The sequence below is a fragment of the Mauremys mutica genome, chromosome 10, assembly GCF_020497125.1.
Source record: "Mauremys mutica isolate MM-2020 ecotype Southern chromosome 10, ASM2049712v1, whole genome shotgun sequence".
NCBI classification, from domain to species: Eukaryota; Metazoa; Chordata; order Testudines; family Geoemydidae; genus Mauremys; species Mauremys mutica.
The window spans coordinates 59,197,713-59,215,007 of NC_059081.1; the positions used below are offsets into that span (position 1 = coordinate 59,197,713).

At 40.2% G+C, this 17,295-nt stretch overlaps 1 protein-coding gene across 3 annotated transcripts in view; it reads left to right on the forward strand.

Annotated features, from left to right (window-relative positions):
• ABI2 (abl interactor 2) overlaps nucleotides 1–17,295 on the forward strand; it is a 123,094-nt gene that overhangs the window by 39,132 nt on the left and 66,667 nt on the right. For 2 of the 3 annotated variants that reach the window (XM_045032883.1, XM_045032882.1), the window contains exon 2: nucleotides 12,167–12,334. In XM_045032883.1, coding sequence (XP_044888818.1) covers nucleotides 12,167–12,334 — 168 coding nt within the window. Of the gene's footprint in view, nucleotides 1–12,166; nucleotides 12,335–15,225; nucleotides 15,274–17,295 lie in introns of all 3 variants that reach the window. The other variant, XM_045032881.1, reaches the window with a different exon arrangement.

The following is a 17,295-nucleotide window of genomic DNA, read 5'->3' on the forward strand; positions in this document are numbered from 1 at the left end:
TTTTTGGAGCCAACACTGTGTTTAGCTTCCTGCCTTGCAAAATCAGAAAATGTTCCCGATCCCTTACCCTTAACTCTTAATTGCAAACAGCCTGCATCCAACGGACTCCCTCTCTCCCCTCTGCCCCCGCCGTTTCTGTCAAGCAAACACTCACTCCCTACCTGCCTCATTCACAGGGGTTATCTCATTTGTGATTGTTCACAGTCAGGTACAGATTGATCACAGCAAACAGGAGGTGTTTGATAAGCAGCTCCCGGAGCACCGGATCTCCGAGTTCACAACAAAACAAAGAGAGGCTGCATAACAAAACAAAGAGAGTAATTTAGTTAAAAGCATTCTGGGATATCTGCCCTGGAGGCCAATAACAGCACTGGTGTGTGTCCACACTTGATGAGCAGCGCTGGATCACCAGCGCTGCACTCGCTACACCCCAAGCAGACCAGGTGTTCAGCCAGCGCTGCAGCCAGGGAGTTGCAGCGCTGGATGTGCCTTGCAGGTGTGGACAGTTACTAATTGCAGCGCTGGAAAGCCTCCACCAGCGCTGCAACTTTCAAGTGTAGCCAAGCCCATAGCTAATTTCAACATTTCCATTGATAGGTCTCTGTGATCTCTCTTGGTGATTTTGTGCCATTGTCTAGTTGAATCTACTGATAAGAGCTTTCTTTTTTTTTCTTACTACATTGTTGTGTGTTCATTTAAGAGGTCACTTAGTCTTTTCTTCTCTCAACTCCCCCAGTCTTTTTCTGCACTTCAGCTATCCAGCCAGCAGCATCCTATTTTTTGTTTAATTAGTGCTGTTGTTACTAACTGTAAAACTTTGCATTTTTTATATTAAATTACAGTTTTGCAAACTCTTATTTTGGGGTTGATAATAGATATGTTGTATAAATGGCAAACTGGACCAGATCTTATGCAAATCTTGTGTCATAATACTGTAGCGCAAACTGTGTTCCTCACTTTGGCAGAAAGCTAGTGAGCTGCTAGGCCTGTCCCCTAAATAATCACCTTTGCATTTATTACATCTTGAGTCCTGTCTCTTCTCTATTGTGGGGAACGCCACCACCAGATTGAATAATACAACTATTTTTTCCCTTGTTTTATAATTTATCATTTGTCTCTCACCATGCCCAAGGTTTGAGGTAGACTCTGAACCCACATTTGATCATACCCATGTGTGAGAGTGGATCCTGTGTTGAAAACTTCCTAATATCCTTTTAGTAATGATGCCTAAAAGTGAGCCATGTTATTGTGCTGTCCAAAAGACATGGTACATGACATCACTTACATTCTGCTTGAACTTTAAAACTATGCAGTGACATCTAAATTCTGTGTATACTTTGACTCCCCAGAAAACCACTGAATATGACATTTGTGTATTCTGTCAAGTAAGGCAACAAATAGGATAGACACTAAACACGCTATCTGTGTAGGCTAACTGTCACCTGTAAATTGACTAGTGCTGACAGAGAAGATATCAAATACTGTAGTCCTAAACTGCACCTCCTTGAGGCTTTGAAGATGAGCCTTACGAGAAACACATCTGTGATGCTCAAGCATCTACTTAACATTATACTTTTGAAATGTCAGAATTACAAGCATCAGTTACTGACGTATTAAGCTGAAATCCAACACAATTTAAATGGTAAAACCTTAAAGGTAACATATGAGGCCATGACTATGGGTCTCAGCTGAAAGCATGATATGTACTGTTAGGATGGGCAGAACTGCAGTGGTGTCTACTCTCAAAAAGAACGTTCCTCCTGTCCAGCTAGAGGAGCAGTCTATCCATCTTGCTGTAAGACCACTTTGTGTGCTCCCAGCATGAAGAAACCAGAAAACCTAAAGGTTCCAGAACATCTGTATCTGAATAGTTCCAGCATAGCTGAAAAGGCTATGTACATAACACAGACAAGAATATTTCACACCATCACTGACTGAAATCAGTGTTGCAACATCTCTGTCCAGGTAATGATTGATTGAAGATGAAAGATTGATTCTGGATGAAAATAAAATACTTGAACTGACAGTCAAATTTTCTGGTACGGTCCCTGACACTGTTAAATATATTGTGAAAGTTGCAAGTTACAGCACTACATTTGTAAAGCAGTATGTTACAGTACAAAGCACACACAGATTCTTCAACTGAAGACGGCCTCTAACCTTGGACATGGTCACAAATGTGAAGATAGGTTTACTAAAGATCTTTGGATACTTAGCACCAATTGCTTTAGCAATATCCAAACCACTTGACATGGTATCAGGAAACTCTGACTTCCAACTAAAGCTCCGTATTGACACCACTAGTTGCTCAGTGTCATCAGATGATTCCATTTTGCATCAGAAAAAAATGTGGAACAAGATGATAAAGGAGAAGACTCCACAGAGTGATATAGACATTTGTGATTTTTATTAGGGCTGTCAAGTGATTTAAAAAAATTAATTGTGATTAATTGCGAGATTAAAAAAATTGCAATTAATTGCAGTTTTAATTGCATGGTTAAACAATAATAGAATACCATTTATTTAAATATTTTTGGATGTTTTCTATATTTTCAAATAAAAGCTTGAGGCATGGAGCGGGGGGGGCTTCAGCTCCCTCACCGCTGATGCCTCCCTCCCCACCCAGAGATATGGAATTAATGCATTAAAAAATTAACATGTTAATTTTGTTTTCAGTTAATCACAGACATTAACTGTGATTAATTAACAGCCCTAATTTGTATACATGTGTACATCATTTTCACAAATAGGATAGTTTGTTTTTTGTTTTTAACTTTAGTTTAAATGAGGGAGAGTTGCAGTGTATTCAGCAATCCATCCCATGATATGTAATCCAGGACATACGCTTATTAGTGTCACCATTCAGTTTGCCTAAACTATGTTTCTCCATCTGAGAATCAGAGAGCTACAGGTCATTGGCCTGCACTCTAAATAAAGAATCCCCATTGTACTGGTTTATAATGGAGCCCTGTCTGTATTGCTCCTCACAAATAAAAATATATATCACTTTGTTTCGTATTGTGTAGTTGTCTCCGGTTTGAATCTAGCCAGGTCAGTGCCTTCGTTAGAAGTAGAGGAGTAAAGGATTTGGGTGAGCATAGAGGTTAAATTACCATTTTACCCTTGAGGTGGTCCCTGTAGGTCAGGTTTGAAGTATATTAGTTGATACTGTGTACTTGACATATTTATGGATAAACAGTGGACCTCAATCTTCGGAGTTATCAGTCTGGTTTAAGATTAAAAAAATCAGAAATGATCTGATAACAGTGACTATGCTTAAACTTTGCTTTTGACTGATAGCGTAATCATGTGACTTCGGTGTTTGGAGCAACCTCTATATTTATATATAGGATGCCTAGGTGATGCTGCAAGTTATGAGGGAACATTTGTTGTTTAAGTCAATTGACAGGTTTAAGCATGGTGGCAACAGTTAATACAGTTTTTAAGTGGTTAAGTAGGATGTCTGGAGAAGAGAAGACTGGGGGTTGGTGTGTGTGTGTGTGTGTGGGGAAATAAGTCTTCAAGTACATAGTTCTTCTTAACCCTGGAGGATAGGACAAGAAGTAATGGATTTACATAGCAGCAAGGGAGACTTAATTTATATATTAGGAAAAACTTCCATATATACATTAAGTTATATATTAGGAAAAACTGTAAGGGTAATTAAGCACTAAAACAAATTACCTAGGGATATTGTGGAATCCCCATCACTGGAGGTTGTAAAGAACAGGTTAGACAAACACCTGTCAGGGATGGTCTAGAACAGTAGTTTTTAATCTGTGGATACCTGGGGGGTCTTTAGGCTATGTCTAAGGGGTCCGCGAAGGGTGACTATGAAAGTAAAGTTTCAGATCCCACAAAAGATGTTCTGTTTTTCTGATCAGTGAAAAGTATGTGAATACCCCACGTACAGGTCAAAACCTGAAAGTGTTGTCATTACCATAGAAGCTCACAGTTTAGCGCCCTTTCTCACGCTGTGTCAAATGCTGTGCTGAGCACGTTCAGGGTTCATAGTTGAATTCTTTTCAGTCAGTTTTCGGTCTAAAACTTCTGTGGCAGGGGTCTGCGGACCACAGATGGAATTTCCAAAGTGGTCTGCACCTCAATTTGAAATATTTTAGGGGACTGCATATGAAAAAAAGGTTGAAAACCACTGGTCTAGATAATACTTAGTGCAGAGTACTGGACTAGAGGACCTGTCGAGATCCTTTCCAGTCCTAGATTTCTGTGATGTAAGGGGGAAAAGGTTGCATGACAGTTAGATATAGATATAACCTTTTCTTCTGGAGATCTGGGTTTAAAGAATATTTTGTTCAGAGGTAAAAGATGGCTAGGTTTCATTCTACTCTCCATTTTTGATCATTACAAATCTGAGTTTAGGATGGAGGTGTACTTAATATAGCTGTGCGTGGAAACTTCTGGAGGGCTGATTCACAGTATACTTGGCCCAGGCTAAAGCTTCTAGCTTCTATCACTTTCATGAAACCCAAATTTACCCACAAAATATTAGAGAGATGTAAATTGAGTTATTTTCGAATGTTGTCATTAATAGTGCTTTTCAAAGAGATGGCTGACAATTGTAAGCTCAAATGCCAATTTTAATTAACTTCCACGTGCAGCATATTTTGCAGGTTATACTGTACATGTGAAAATTTTGAGCTTTCAGGCTCCTATGCCAAACAAATTATGTGCAGCTTTCTTTCAAAGAATTTCAGAGGCTGAGTAAAATACTGTGATTAACAGATGGCCTGCAAAAATGCATGTATTATGTTACAACGTTTTTGTGCTTAAAGTAGCTACAAAAGTGGTTACAAGATAATGTTAATATAAAATGTGTAAATGCTTTCTTTATTTCGGTGTTGAGGCGTTTTCTTCACTGCAACTGTTTGTTCACTGAGGTTGTCTACACAGAAGATGCTGTACCGCTGTAGTGTAGATGCTGCCTACATCAGCAGGAGGAATTCTTCTGTCAGCATAGGTAATCCATCTCCCCAAGAGGCGTTAGCTAGTTCGGCGGAAGAATTCTTCCATGGACCATTGACCTAACACTCTCTACACAGGGACTTAGGTTATGTCTACGCTACCACTTATATTGGTATAATGGAGGTCGCTCAGGGATGTGAATAAGCCACCCCCCTGAGTGACACAAGTTACACTGACCTAAGTAACAGTGAGGACAGTGCTATGCTGTGGGAGAGCTTCCCCTGCCAACATAGCTACTGCTGCTCGTTGGGAGTGGATTCATTAAGTGAATGGGAGAGCTCTCTCTCATCGGCTTAGAGTGGCTACACTAGAGAGCTTACAGCGGCATAGCTGCGTCATTGTAAGCTCTCTCATGTAGCCATAGCCTTAGGTCGACTTATCTGCACCTGAGAGTCGTAGCGATGCCTGTGTAACTTTTCAGAGTAGATCAGCCTTGAGTTACTCCACTTAAGTCTGGTCTGCACTAGAAAATTAAGTTGGCATAACTACATCTCTCAGGGTATGGCGATGAATTACCTACGCCAATGGGAAAATCACTCCTGTCGGTGTAGACACTACCTACGCAGAAGTGCTGTCGCTATGGCAATGCTGCTGTGGCATTTTAAGGCTAGACAAGCCCTTAGTGAGAGGGATCACACTGAACCATCTCAACTGCACAGAGTAATTGAATTAGCAGATGATGACTTTTTGTTGTAATTGGGTCTGTTGCATCACTACTTCATTACTCCAGAGTCACCAGCAGTTGAGCTTCAGCACTGACTCCCTCGATGGGCCATCTAGCTTGAGTTTAAAGCACCATTTATCTCGAGCTACAGATTTTTGTGTGTGGAGGGGATTGGATTGGTTGCAGAACTTGAGTTATTGTTCGAGCTAATGCTGCAGTGAAGACAAGCCCTAGGCTCCAGATCCTCAGTTGGTATGAATTGGCATAGTTCTGACTTCAGTGGAGCTACATCAGTCTGCACCAACTGAAGAGCTGGCCCTGAATGTAAAATAGATTAATAGATTTTTCTTTTAACAACAGAGTCATAGCACAGACTGTGCTGTTTGTAAAACGATAAATTGCCAGTCTTTTGTTCTGAAAAAGTTTGGCTGCTAATGATTGTGAAATGGTTAAAAATTCTTGTTGCGTTTGGAGATTTCTAATGTCAACTGGCCAGAATATTCTCTGTGTAGATTCAAATTGGCATTTTTGGTTCTGTTCATAGAATTGCCAAGATGCTGCAGAATAAAACTGATAGTATTACAGACAGTTTCACTATTGCCATTCGCAAATCTTTTGAGCTGTGAAATTGTCTGGTTGTTTATCAGTTGTAATGCTTCATGCGCTTGGGAAAACTGAGCTGAAGTCATTCACAGGGAAATGGAGTAGGGAAAAAGATGGATCTCCATAGCAGCCAAAAGGCTTTGGAGTGGGGAAAGGAGACAGATCTCTCTCTCTTTCTCCCCCTTTCCTGTCCTGTCCTTTTCTCTTGGGGTGGGTTGGTGTGGATCTTCAAGTACATCAGACTTACACTAGCCAAAGGATATGAAAAGCCCGAGAGACAGCATTCTACCCACGTCCCATCAGCTGGTCGTAATGGAAGGAAAGTTGGGGAGGGGACATCTTACCATGGCATTTTTCTGCAGAGACCCCCCACCTTGTGTTCATAATAGTTGTCAAATACATTAGTCAATTCCTGCCATTGCTGGGGGCTGCTGGATGGGCAAAAAACTGTCTGGCCAGTGTTTTCTCCCTTTTGATCATGAGCTGGGAAATAGAGTTGTTGGTGTGGTTGAGCAGCAGCTGCCATCCCTTTTCCTAGGAAGCAGGCTGGGAGAAAGAAGGGAGCTATGTAGACAGCCATTGTTGAGTATGTGGGCAAAGAGGAACCTGCTAAGACTGGGAGGAGGATGTATTATGTTGATTTTGGGGGATGGGTGGTGACAGACTAAAATATTGCATATATGTTGACATAGGTATTTTTTGTGAAGGCTAGCAAATTCAGTCCTCAGGCAAGTGGGTGTCAGGAAAATTTTTCAGGCCTGGGAATAATTATTCCTGGAGTAGAGAGACAAGGTTTACATTCAGTGTTTCACAAAATATTTGCACTCAAGTAGATCATTTACCAATTTGGTAACATTATAAGAATCTGAATCATTCGGCTAGTATCTCTATAACAAAGGCACATATCAAAGTTTTAAGATTAACCTATGTGAAAAATACGTAGAGTGAGCGGCAAAACTTCTTTAGATTCTAAATATAGCTTAGTATTGGGGCATGGAGACTAGGCCATTTCTAAAAACAATGAGGAGTCCTTGTGGCACCCTAGAGACTAACAAATTTATTTAGGCATAAGCTTTCGTGGGTTAGAACCCACTTCATCAGATCCATGAAGTGGAAAATACAGGAGCAGGTAAAATACATGAAAGGATGGGAGTTGCCTTACCATTTGTGAAACTCTTTAAGAGAGGGAAGAAATGAAACACAGAAGTACAATATTCAGTGTCTTCTGTGGCAGCAGTCAATTATTTTAGTATTACACCTCTACCTCAATATAACACTGTTCTCAGGAGCCAAAAAATCTTACCACGTTATAGGTGAAACAGCGTTATATCAAACTTGCTTTGATCCACTGGAGTGAGCAGCCCCGCCTCCCCTGGAGCACCGCTTTACCGCATTATATCCGAATTCGTGTTATATTGGGTTGCGTTATATCGAGGTAGAGGTGTATTTAATATTTATATCCCTGTAGTGCCCAGAGGCGCTGATCAAAATGAGGGGTCTTTTTTGCTGGATGCTGTAGAAACAAATGGAGACCGTGTCCTGGTTCTCAGTTATCTTATGATATTGATGCACGAACAAAGAGAAATAACTTGAAATCATAGTAGAACCAAGGTACCTGCACCGAGAGCTATTTTTGTGGCCATGCTGAGAATAGGCATTGCCTAATCAAAGGCTGTTATCTTTTGGCATATGTTTACATGAAAGACTAGAGTTCAGAATCTCTGATTTGTTTCTCTTGCAACAGTTGGCATTTCTCATATCTTAAACAATGCTTTTAACTGTGTTCCTTGAACTAATGAAGGTGTTTGTGATGTCCTCTGCTGTTCCAGGAGAAAAGCAGAACCCTGAGGGTTTGACTTCTTAGCAAGTTATTAATTCTAAATCTGTTTTAAAATGTCCGTGCCTATGTTTAATTTTTAAATGGCAATCTGCTGGTTTGGGATCTCTAAATATTTTTGGTGTCAAATTTTCATGTTCAGTTGTCTGAAAGTTGAAGAAAGTGAGGACTGATTAAAAAGGGAGAATGAAGAGTACAGGCAGTCCTCGACTTAACAACATTCAAGTTACGACGAACGGCACTTATGACGTTTATAAATTGACATCCTGTTTCGACTTTACAGCGCTCGATCAGACATTGTTGCTATGGAAAAATCAAGTTTCAACGTTTCGACTTAAGACACGATTTTTCAGGAACCGCCGACTGCCTGTATTCAAACTTGTAGGAGTATTAAGGTTTTTTTAATAAAATGTACTACTAATTGAATCATTTTAAAGTGATTTTTCTAGTATGGTAATTTTGCTACCATTTTAGGAAAACAGTTACAGTTCATCCATTGTGAAAACTCACTTCCATTTTAAAGCCCATTTTTAAAGCCCATTTAAGCCCACTGAGGTCTGAATAATTGAATATTCTATTTGGCAGATTATTTCAGGCATTTACTGCAAGATCTAATTAAAGCACACAAAGTTGAGCAAGGAGTATTGCAATTCTGTAATGAGCATTTTGCATGTGTAAATGGATAAATGAACAATCATGAATTTAAAAATATTGTGAAAATTTTATGTTTTAAGTATGGGTGAGTGCTTTGAGATCTACTGATGAAAAGCACTTTAGAAGTAGGCATGGCAGAATTTAACATCCCTGTGGTGGGAAAAACATCTCAACAGCCCAACACTGTGGCATTTCATTTCAGAAAGGGGAACTATGCAAAAATGAGGGGATTAGTTAAACAGAAATTAAAAGGTACAGTTACTAAAGTGAAATCTCTGCAAGCTGCATGGATGCTTTTCAAAGACACCATAATAGAGGCCCAATTTAAATGTATATCCCAGATTAAAAAACACAGTAAAAGAACTGAAAAAGAGCCACTGTGGCTTAACAACCATGTAAAAGAAGCAGTGAAAGGTAAAAAGGCATCTTTTAAAAAGTGGAAGTCAAATCCTAGTGAGGTAAATAGAAAGGAGCATAAACACTGCCAAATTAGGTGTAAAAATGTAATAAGAAAAGCCAAAGAGGAGTTTGAAGAATGGCTAGCTGAAAACTCAAAAGGTAATAACAAAATGTTTAAGGACATCAGAAGCAGGAAGCCTGCTAAACAGCCAGTGGGACCCCTGGATGACTGAGATACAAAAGGAGCGCTTAAAGATGATAGTCACTATGGAGAAACTAAATGGATTCTTTACTTAAGTCTTCACGGCTGAGGATATTAGGGAGATTCCCAACCTGAGCCGGCTTTTGTAGGTGACGAATCTGAGGAATTGTCACAGATTGAAGTGTCACTAGAGGAGATTTCGGAATTAATTGACAAATTTAGCAGTAACAAGTCACCGGGACCAGATGGCATTCACCCAAGAGTTCTGAAAGAACTCAAATGTGAAATTGTGGAACTATTAACAATGGTTTCTAACCTGTCCTTTAAATCAGCTTCTGTACCCAATGACTGGAAGATAGCTAATGTAACGCCAATATTTAAAAAGGGCTCTAGAGGTGATCCCAGCAATTACAGACCGGTAAGTCTAACGTCGGTACCGGGCAAATTAGTTGAAACAATAGTAAAGAGTAAAATTGTCAGACACACAGAAGAACATAAATTGTTGGTCAAAAGTCAACATGGTTTGTGTAAAGGGAAATTGTGTCTTACTAATCTATTAGAGTTCTTTGAAGGGGTCAAGAAACATGTGGACAAGGAGGATCCAGTGGACATAGTGTACTTAGATTTCTAGAAAGCCTTTGACAAGGTCCCTCGCCAAAGGCTCTTACGTAATTTAAGTTGTCATGGGATAAAAGGGAAGGTCCTTTCATGGATTGAAAACTGGTTAAAAGACAGGGAACAAAGGGTGGGAATAAATGGTAAATTCTCAGAATGGAGAGGGGTAACTAGTGGTGTTCTCCAAGGGTCAGTCCTAGGACCAATCCTATTCAACTTATTCATAAATGATCAGGAGAAAGGGGTAAAAATTGAGGTGGCAAAGTTTGCAGATGATACTAAACTGCTAAAGATACTTAAGACCAAAGCAGACTGTGAAGAACTTCAAAAAGATCTCACAAAACTAAGTGATTTGGCAACAAAATGGTAAATGAAATTTAATGTGGATAAATGTACAGTAATGCATATTGGAAAAAATAACCCCAACTATACATACAATATGATGGGGGCTAATTTACCTACAACAAATCAGGAAACAGATCTTGGAGTCATCGTGGATAGTTCTCTGGAGACGTCCATGCAGTGTGCAGCGGCGGTCAAAAAAGCAAACAGGATGTTAGGAATCATTAAAAAGGGGATAGAGAATAAGACGGAGAGTATCTTATATCGATGGTATGCCCACATCTTGAATACTGTGTACAGATGTGGTCTCATCTCAAAAAAAGACATACTGGCACTAGAAAAGGTTCAGAGAAGGCAACTAAAATGATTAGGGGTTTGGAACGGGTCCCATATGAGGAGAAATTTAAGAGGCTAGGACTTTTCAGCTTGGAAAAGAGGAAACTAAGGGGGATATGAAAGAGGTATATAAAATCATGAGTGATATGGAGAAAGTAAATAAGGAAAAGTTATTTACTTGTTCCCATAATACAACAACTAGGGGCCATCAAATGAAATTAATGGGTAGCAGGTTTAAAACAAATAAAGGGAATTTCTTCACATAGCGCACAGTCAACCTGAGGAGGTTGTGAAGGTTAGGACTATAACAATGTTTAAAAGAGAACTGGATAAATTCATGGAGGTTAAGTCCATTAATGGCTGTTAGCCAGGATGGGTAAGGAATGGTGTCTCTAGTCTCTATTTGTCAGAGGGTGGTGATGGACAGCAGGGGAGAGATCACTTGATCATTACTTGTTAGGTTCACTCCCTCTGGGGCACCTGGCATTGGCCACTGTCGGTAGACAGGATACTGGGCTAGATGAACTTTTGCTCTGACCCAGTACGGCCGTTCTTATGTAATTAGATTTTTATTTTGTTGCAATTTTAATGATTGATGTTGATTTTTATTTAAAAATTTCCCCTGATTTTTAACAATTCTCATTTTCACAGTTGCATGAAATTAAGGGTGGGAGTTATGGCAGTGATGGCACCCTGTGCTGCAACACTCTTCAGGCACAAAGTGCAGGGAAGGCTGCAGTCCTGGCTTGGCAGAGCAAATGCCCCTGGCCAGGATTGCCAGGTGGACAAACTCCTAGACACCGGGGAGACCATTCAGCAGCAAGGTGACCTCCTCTGCAGCCATCCTCCTCCTCACAGCCCTGGTTGGGATCTCTGCTCTGCCCTGCCAGGACCGAAGCTTCCCCTGCAACTTGGACTTGCAGGGATTCAGTATCATCAGCCCTGTGGCTGTGCAGGGAACCCTCTGCAGCTCCGCTGTCACAGCCCTGCTCAGTCGCTCCCATGACAGTGTGGCTTCAGAGGGCTTTCTGTGCTCCTGCAGGGCCAGTGACACGTAATCCCTGGAGGCGCAAGGTGCATAGAGCGGGAGGATGCACTTGTGATGACTGTTGCTGATGGATATGTTCTTGTCCGTTTCAGTGTATCAGCTGAAATTGACATTTGCTGACATCTGTCAATTTAAACCGAATCCTGCCAAGCCCATGTGTAAAAGCGAACTAAGCATTAGTAGTGGTACTAGTGTATTTTTAAAGGCTTCTTGAGACAGGATATTATATAACAGCTTCAAAAATTTTCCTTTCGTTTCAAAAACAAGAAGCTCTGTTTGACTAGAACCGTTACTTAATCTTTTTTGGGTAATTAAGAATTTTAGTTGAAGAAAAATAGTAATTTTAATATATAATGAGTTAGACTTGATTTGGTAGAACTGTAGAAATTCCTGTCCTTTAGAGTTATGCAAATGCAATTCATATGACAAACCTTCATGTCTGTCAGTTCCTTCTAATAAATGTTTTTTTTTTCCTGCTTTTAGTCAGCAGATAAACAGCGAGCCTTAGAAGAAACCAAAGCCTACACAACCCAGTCCTTAGCAAGTGTAGCTTATCTGATCAACACTTTGGCCAACAATGTTCTCCAAATGCTGGATATCCAGGCATCCCAGCTTCGGCGCATGGAATCTTCAATCAACCATATTTCACAAGTGAGACAGTTTTTACTTATATCATCCAGTATGTGTTACTGAAATCATACAGGAGATGCAACAAGGGTTTGGATGATCTGATGTGATGCTGCATGGTGTGGATAAGAAAAGACAGTTGGCATTAAAACAGTGGGCCATCCTACTGCACCTGACTCACATGTTTGACTTAGATTATTAATATTATGTCACTTAATTATTAATGTAGGTTATCAGATTTTTTTGCCTTTATACTACATATAGATTTTGTTTAATGTTTATTATCTTAAGAAATATATATAGAATAGCGTATTAGATGGATCACTGAACTGTCCCAACGTGGCTGGCTGTCAGTGGTGTCTAGTCCATATTTCAGATGAAGGCAAACAATCCCATAAGGCATCTGGCAAAATGGATAATGCTGTGCCTTGGGACATATCTCTCCAGCCCCTATTTGGTAATTACCGTATATACTCGTTCTTAAGCTGAATTTTTTTAGTTAAAAAGGGAAGCACCAGAGAAGGGGGTCGGCTTATGAACGAGTATAGAGAGGGAGAGGTGGGACACAGCCCCTCCCCACAACAGAGGGAGCAAGGAGAGGCAGCAGAGCCAGAAGGGAAGAGGCGGGGCCAGAGTCTCTCCGCTTCTGGCCATGCTGCTCTCCCCCCAGCTGCCAAAGCAGCTGCAGCTCCGGGGCTGGCAGACTGCAGCTGTGCTGCTCGGCCCCGCACCCTCAGAGCAGGCTGTGGATGCACCGCTCGGCCCGCCGGAGCACCCTGAGGCCATGCCACCCCGCCCAGCCCGCTGGAACATGCTGTGGCCACGCCTCCCAGTCTGGTCCACCAGAGCAGGCAGGCCAGAAACATCCTCCCCAGATAAGGTGGAAAGGGATGGGATGGGGAGAGTGTGGGGGTCCCAGGCTAGGGGTGGGTCATGTGGGGGGTAGTCACAGGGGTTACTCCCCTGACCTCCAGCTTCTCCCCCCTTCCAAAACATTTCACCACCAGTTGCTGTCCCAGCCTGTCGGGGCGGGGGAGGGATAGCTCAGTGGTTTGAGCATTGGCCTGCTAAACCCAGGGTTATGAGTTCAATCCTTGAGGGGGCCACTTAGGGATCTGGGGCAAAAATTGGTCCTGCTAGTGAAGGCAGGGGGCTGGACTCAATGACCTTTCAAGGTCCCTTCCAGTTCTAGGAGATTGGTATATCTCCAATTATTATTATTATTTTTTTTGGCACACCAGGACACTTTGTTTACTTAGGTTTACCTCCGTGCCTGCAGACACTCGAGGTAAACAAGCTTATCTTGGCTCACCAGTGGCTTATCCTGATGGCCCGGGAGCCAAAGTTTGCTGACCCTTGAATTAGAGGGTTGGCTTATGAATGGGTCATAAACATTTTCCATTTTTACTTAGCCATCTTGGGGGGGTCAGCTTATAAACGAACCGGCTTATGATTGAGTATATACGGCAATTTACAGATACCCGAAGCATGAGGTTTGATAGTCCCTATAGTTTATATTTAGCTAGTGTAAATACAGATGCTATTTTTTTCTGTTCTGTTTTGAATCTTGCTGTTTGTAACAGTAGTTTCTACCTGTTAATGAGTAAGGTAGCATTTCCTGTTGTCCATTTTGAACTTACTGTGTTTTAATTTAGTTTTCTCTTGACATTGATTATGGGACTTCGTAAATTCAAATAATTATATAATTAAGTTATAAAGTAAAATGTAAAACCAGGTATTTGAAAAAAATCTATTTACTTACTTACCAAATGAAGTACAGGAGTTGATGATGAAAAGCACTCCGAGTAGAGTATTTTCCTGTGAAATGTGCACAGCTTAGGTTCCTGATAGTATCAACTCTTTCAGGGTTCCCTTTTTCTCCCTGCAAGTCTATATGTGCTTGGCATTTTAGTGTTATTTACAAAAGCAATTCAAGTCAACACTTAATGTTGCAAGGTGATAGAAAGATCATATAACTTTCTGTGGGGGAGAGGAATCTTAAGACCTGCCTGCGTTTCCAGTAGTGTTGCCAAAGATGTTGCTTGGTCAAGACATCAGTTATGTATTTAATTTTAATATTTGCATATAATTAAAATGACATAAAATAAACGGTTTCTTCTGGTTTTGAAACATGTGAAAGTAAAGTTGGACTCATAAGTGATATAGGCCTTGTGGTTAAACAGGACTTGAGAAAGCCACTAGATCGTGGAGCTTTCCCAGGTTGAGTATCATAAACTTCTACAGGCTCTCAACTTTTATTTTAAAAAATCTTGTGTTTAGCCCTTGTGCTTATGAAGTTTATCTCACAAACATGCATCACTTTCCCCCTCTGTCCAACAAAGTCTTAAATCTGCAAGTAGCTTGCCACTGCTTGTAGCTTTGTTGGCAGCCGAGTAAAACCTGCTGCTATTCAGAACCAGTGGGTTACAGTGTAACTGACAAAAATGCTGCTTCTTCCTTCCAGCCACCAGAATGGGTTGAGTCAACGCTACAAATTTATCAGAGACCTACTGGCTTGTGATTGATAGAAAAGGATGTGAAACCCTTTGAGCAGAATTTTGGGACAGCACCCTGGCAGGAATTCCAGCATCCTTGCTTTCCCAGTAACCGGGGGAGGAGGTGGTTGGCTTCTGACCTAGGCATTTCTGCTGGACAATGGTGGGCACTATATTTTGTATCAATTTTTGACTAATACGTATAGTTCTCGGGCTACTAGGAGTTTGGTAAAATTTCCTGTCCTGGATGTGATGGGATTGGGTTAAGGGAATGATTGATGCAATTTAAAATAGACTAGTGTGGTATTTAGAAAGATTGACGGGGGAAGAGTGGGAGAAGAAAGGAAACAAAGTAGAGATCGGGAGATAGGAGAGAGACGTTAAAATGGAAGCTGACACTGAAGACATTGTCTATTATAGGAAAGAAAAGAGAGGAGTGAAACCAGGAAGGGAAAGAAAGTAACAAAGGTGAGACATAGTAGGTTCCACGTTCTTAAATGTACTTAACAGAAAGCAGTTAGATATGTTGTCATTAAATAGTGCACAGAGAACAGTGCTTTAAATTGCAAGGGGTATGGCAGCCAGGTATTTTTCATCCCAGGGTAGCAGGTTTAGTCTTTGGTCTAGTAGGTGACAAATCTTGCAAGCCCTGTGGTTAAGAGAGAGGCTAAAAGCTGGAAAGTCTGGGTTCTATTTCTTCTATCACAGGCTTCCTGTGGTCAATTAATTTGTGACAGTTTCCAAATCTGTAAAAATAAATATATTAATTAATATTTGTGAAGAGCTTTGAGATCCTTATACAGCAGGCATTGTAGAAGTGGAAAGTATTATTTTGTCCAGGCTGATCAGTTTTGTATGCTGCATATGTGAAAAGCTTGTTATATTTTTGTCCTGTAGTTTATGTAAAGCAGCTTTTTTTAGGAATGCCATCACATTTCCAATTGTCTGTTTCTTTCTGAGAATACATGACATTTATACTAATTGAAATGTGAGTTTATTTTGTCGCCGCTAGTACAAGTGCAAAATGCTTCATTATTACAAAGAAGTGCAAAATTACCAGTGCCTAACAGAAGGCTAAAGGCTAACGGAAATATATCTGCCAACATTTTCAGTGCTGCATTTGTATAACAAAATGTAGCTAAAAATATTTTTTCAGAGTTTTTGGCGTCTTTTTAAATATGTGCTCCTTTTGTTGAGACTGTAGCATTTCATGTGAAGGACATTTTCAGTGCTTTCATGAGAAACAGTGATACCATAAGAGTGAAGGTTTAACTGGGGACCTTGGCAGCTGTGCTGGGCTGCTGTCAGTCTGCAAGGATATCAGTTGTTCGATCTCTTAAAATAAAAAGAACAGTCCCCTCCACCTCCAACTATTAATGTCACAATCATTTTTCATTTGTCTGCCATGTGTGTAATCATTTACAGGGCAGGAGTATTTTAAATTCATTTATATGAAGTTCTCTGGAAAGGCACACTTAATATATTCAAGCTTGAATTTCAGCGTTCGCAGACCAATTAATCCCATTGTATGAATGGTACAATATTGTCTTTCAAATATAGTTCAACATCCATATGTTTTTAAAAATCAACTTTGATTTCATTTCGTAAACCGTATCTGTATGAAATAATAAAGAGATAATTCTTGTCCAGAAGCTTTGATTATAGCTCCTATTTCATGATGAACTTCTTGGAAGACTTAAAAAATAAAATATATATAAATTCTCAATTGCAGAAGACTTCTACAGTATTTATTGCTTTTCATGTCCAGTGTAAAGATGCCAGTCGCACTGTTTCTAGTGCTAGTTAGCATACTTCATGTGTACAAGAAAGTCAAAGGATTTTAATTCAGGCTGATCTACTTCATCCACTCTGCTTCAGAATGGGCACAGGTCCACCTCTTCCTTTAATTCACACAAGGCTATGCTTCAGAGTAGTATGTTGATCACTTCAGACTGATCCTTAGGCCTGGAAAACAGTCTGTAGTACAAAATCTGAGATAAGGATGAGCTAATCTGCCTTTAATTCTAAACAAAGAAGAACTGAATCTCGGCTGTCCTGTCAGCCAGAATTTATTAGACAAGTGCTCTCCAAATAAATATTTTGAAGAATAAGGCCACCTGGCATTTTAAGTAGGAACACTTTTCAAAATTGCTTGTTTGTAGAGTGCAGTTCTCTTCCGAAAAGACACCTAATTTTAAAAAGTGGTATTCTGGAGATCCATGCTCATTTTGTTCAACCGATTTGAATGCCAAATTTGATCAGTTAATTTATTTTTTTTCTAAATGCCAGCTCTGCAAACTTAATCTGAGCACTGAGGTTAAAGTTGACAAAGTAATTTGAGTATTTCAGGTTATAGGTCCCTAATCAGAAAAGCATCCCTTTCTCATAATTAGGTCATGGTTTTTACTTGTATAGTGTTTACTAGTAGGCAGAAAGCTTAAACCCTAAAAACATTTATTATATAAACATCAATTTATAATTTTAAACATA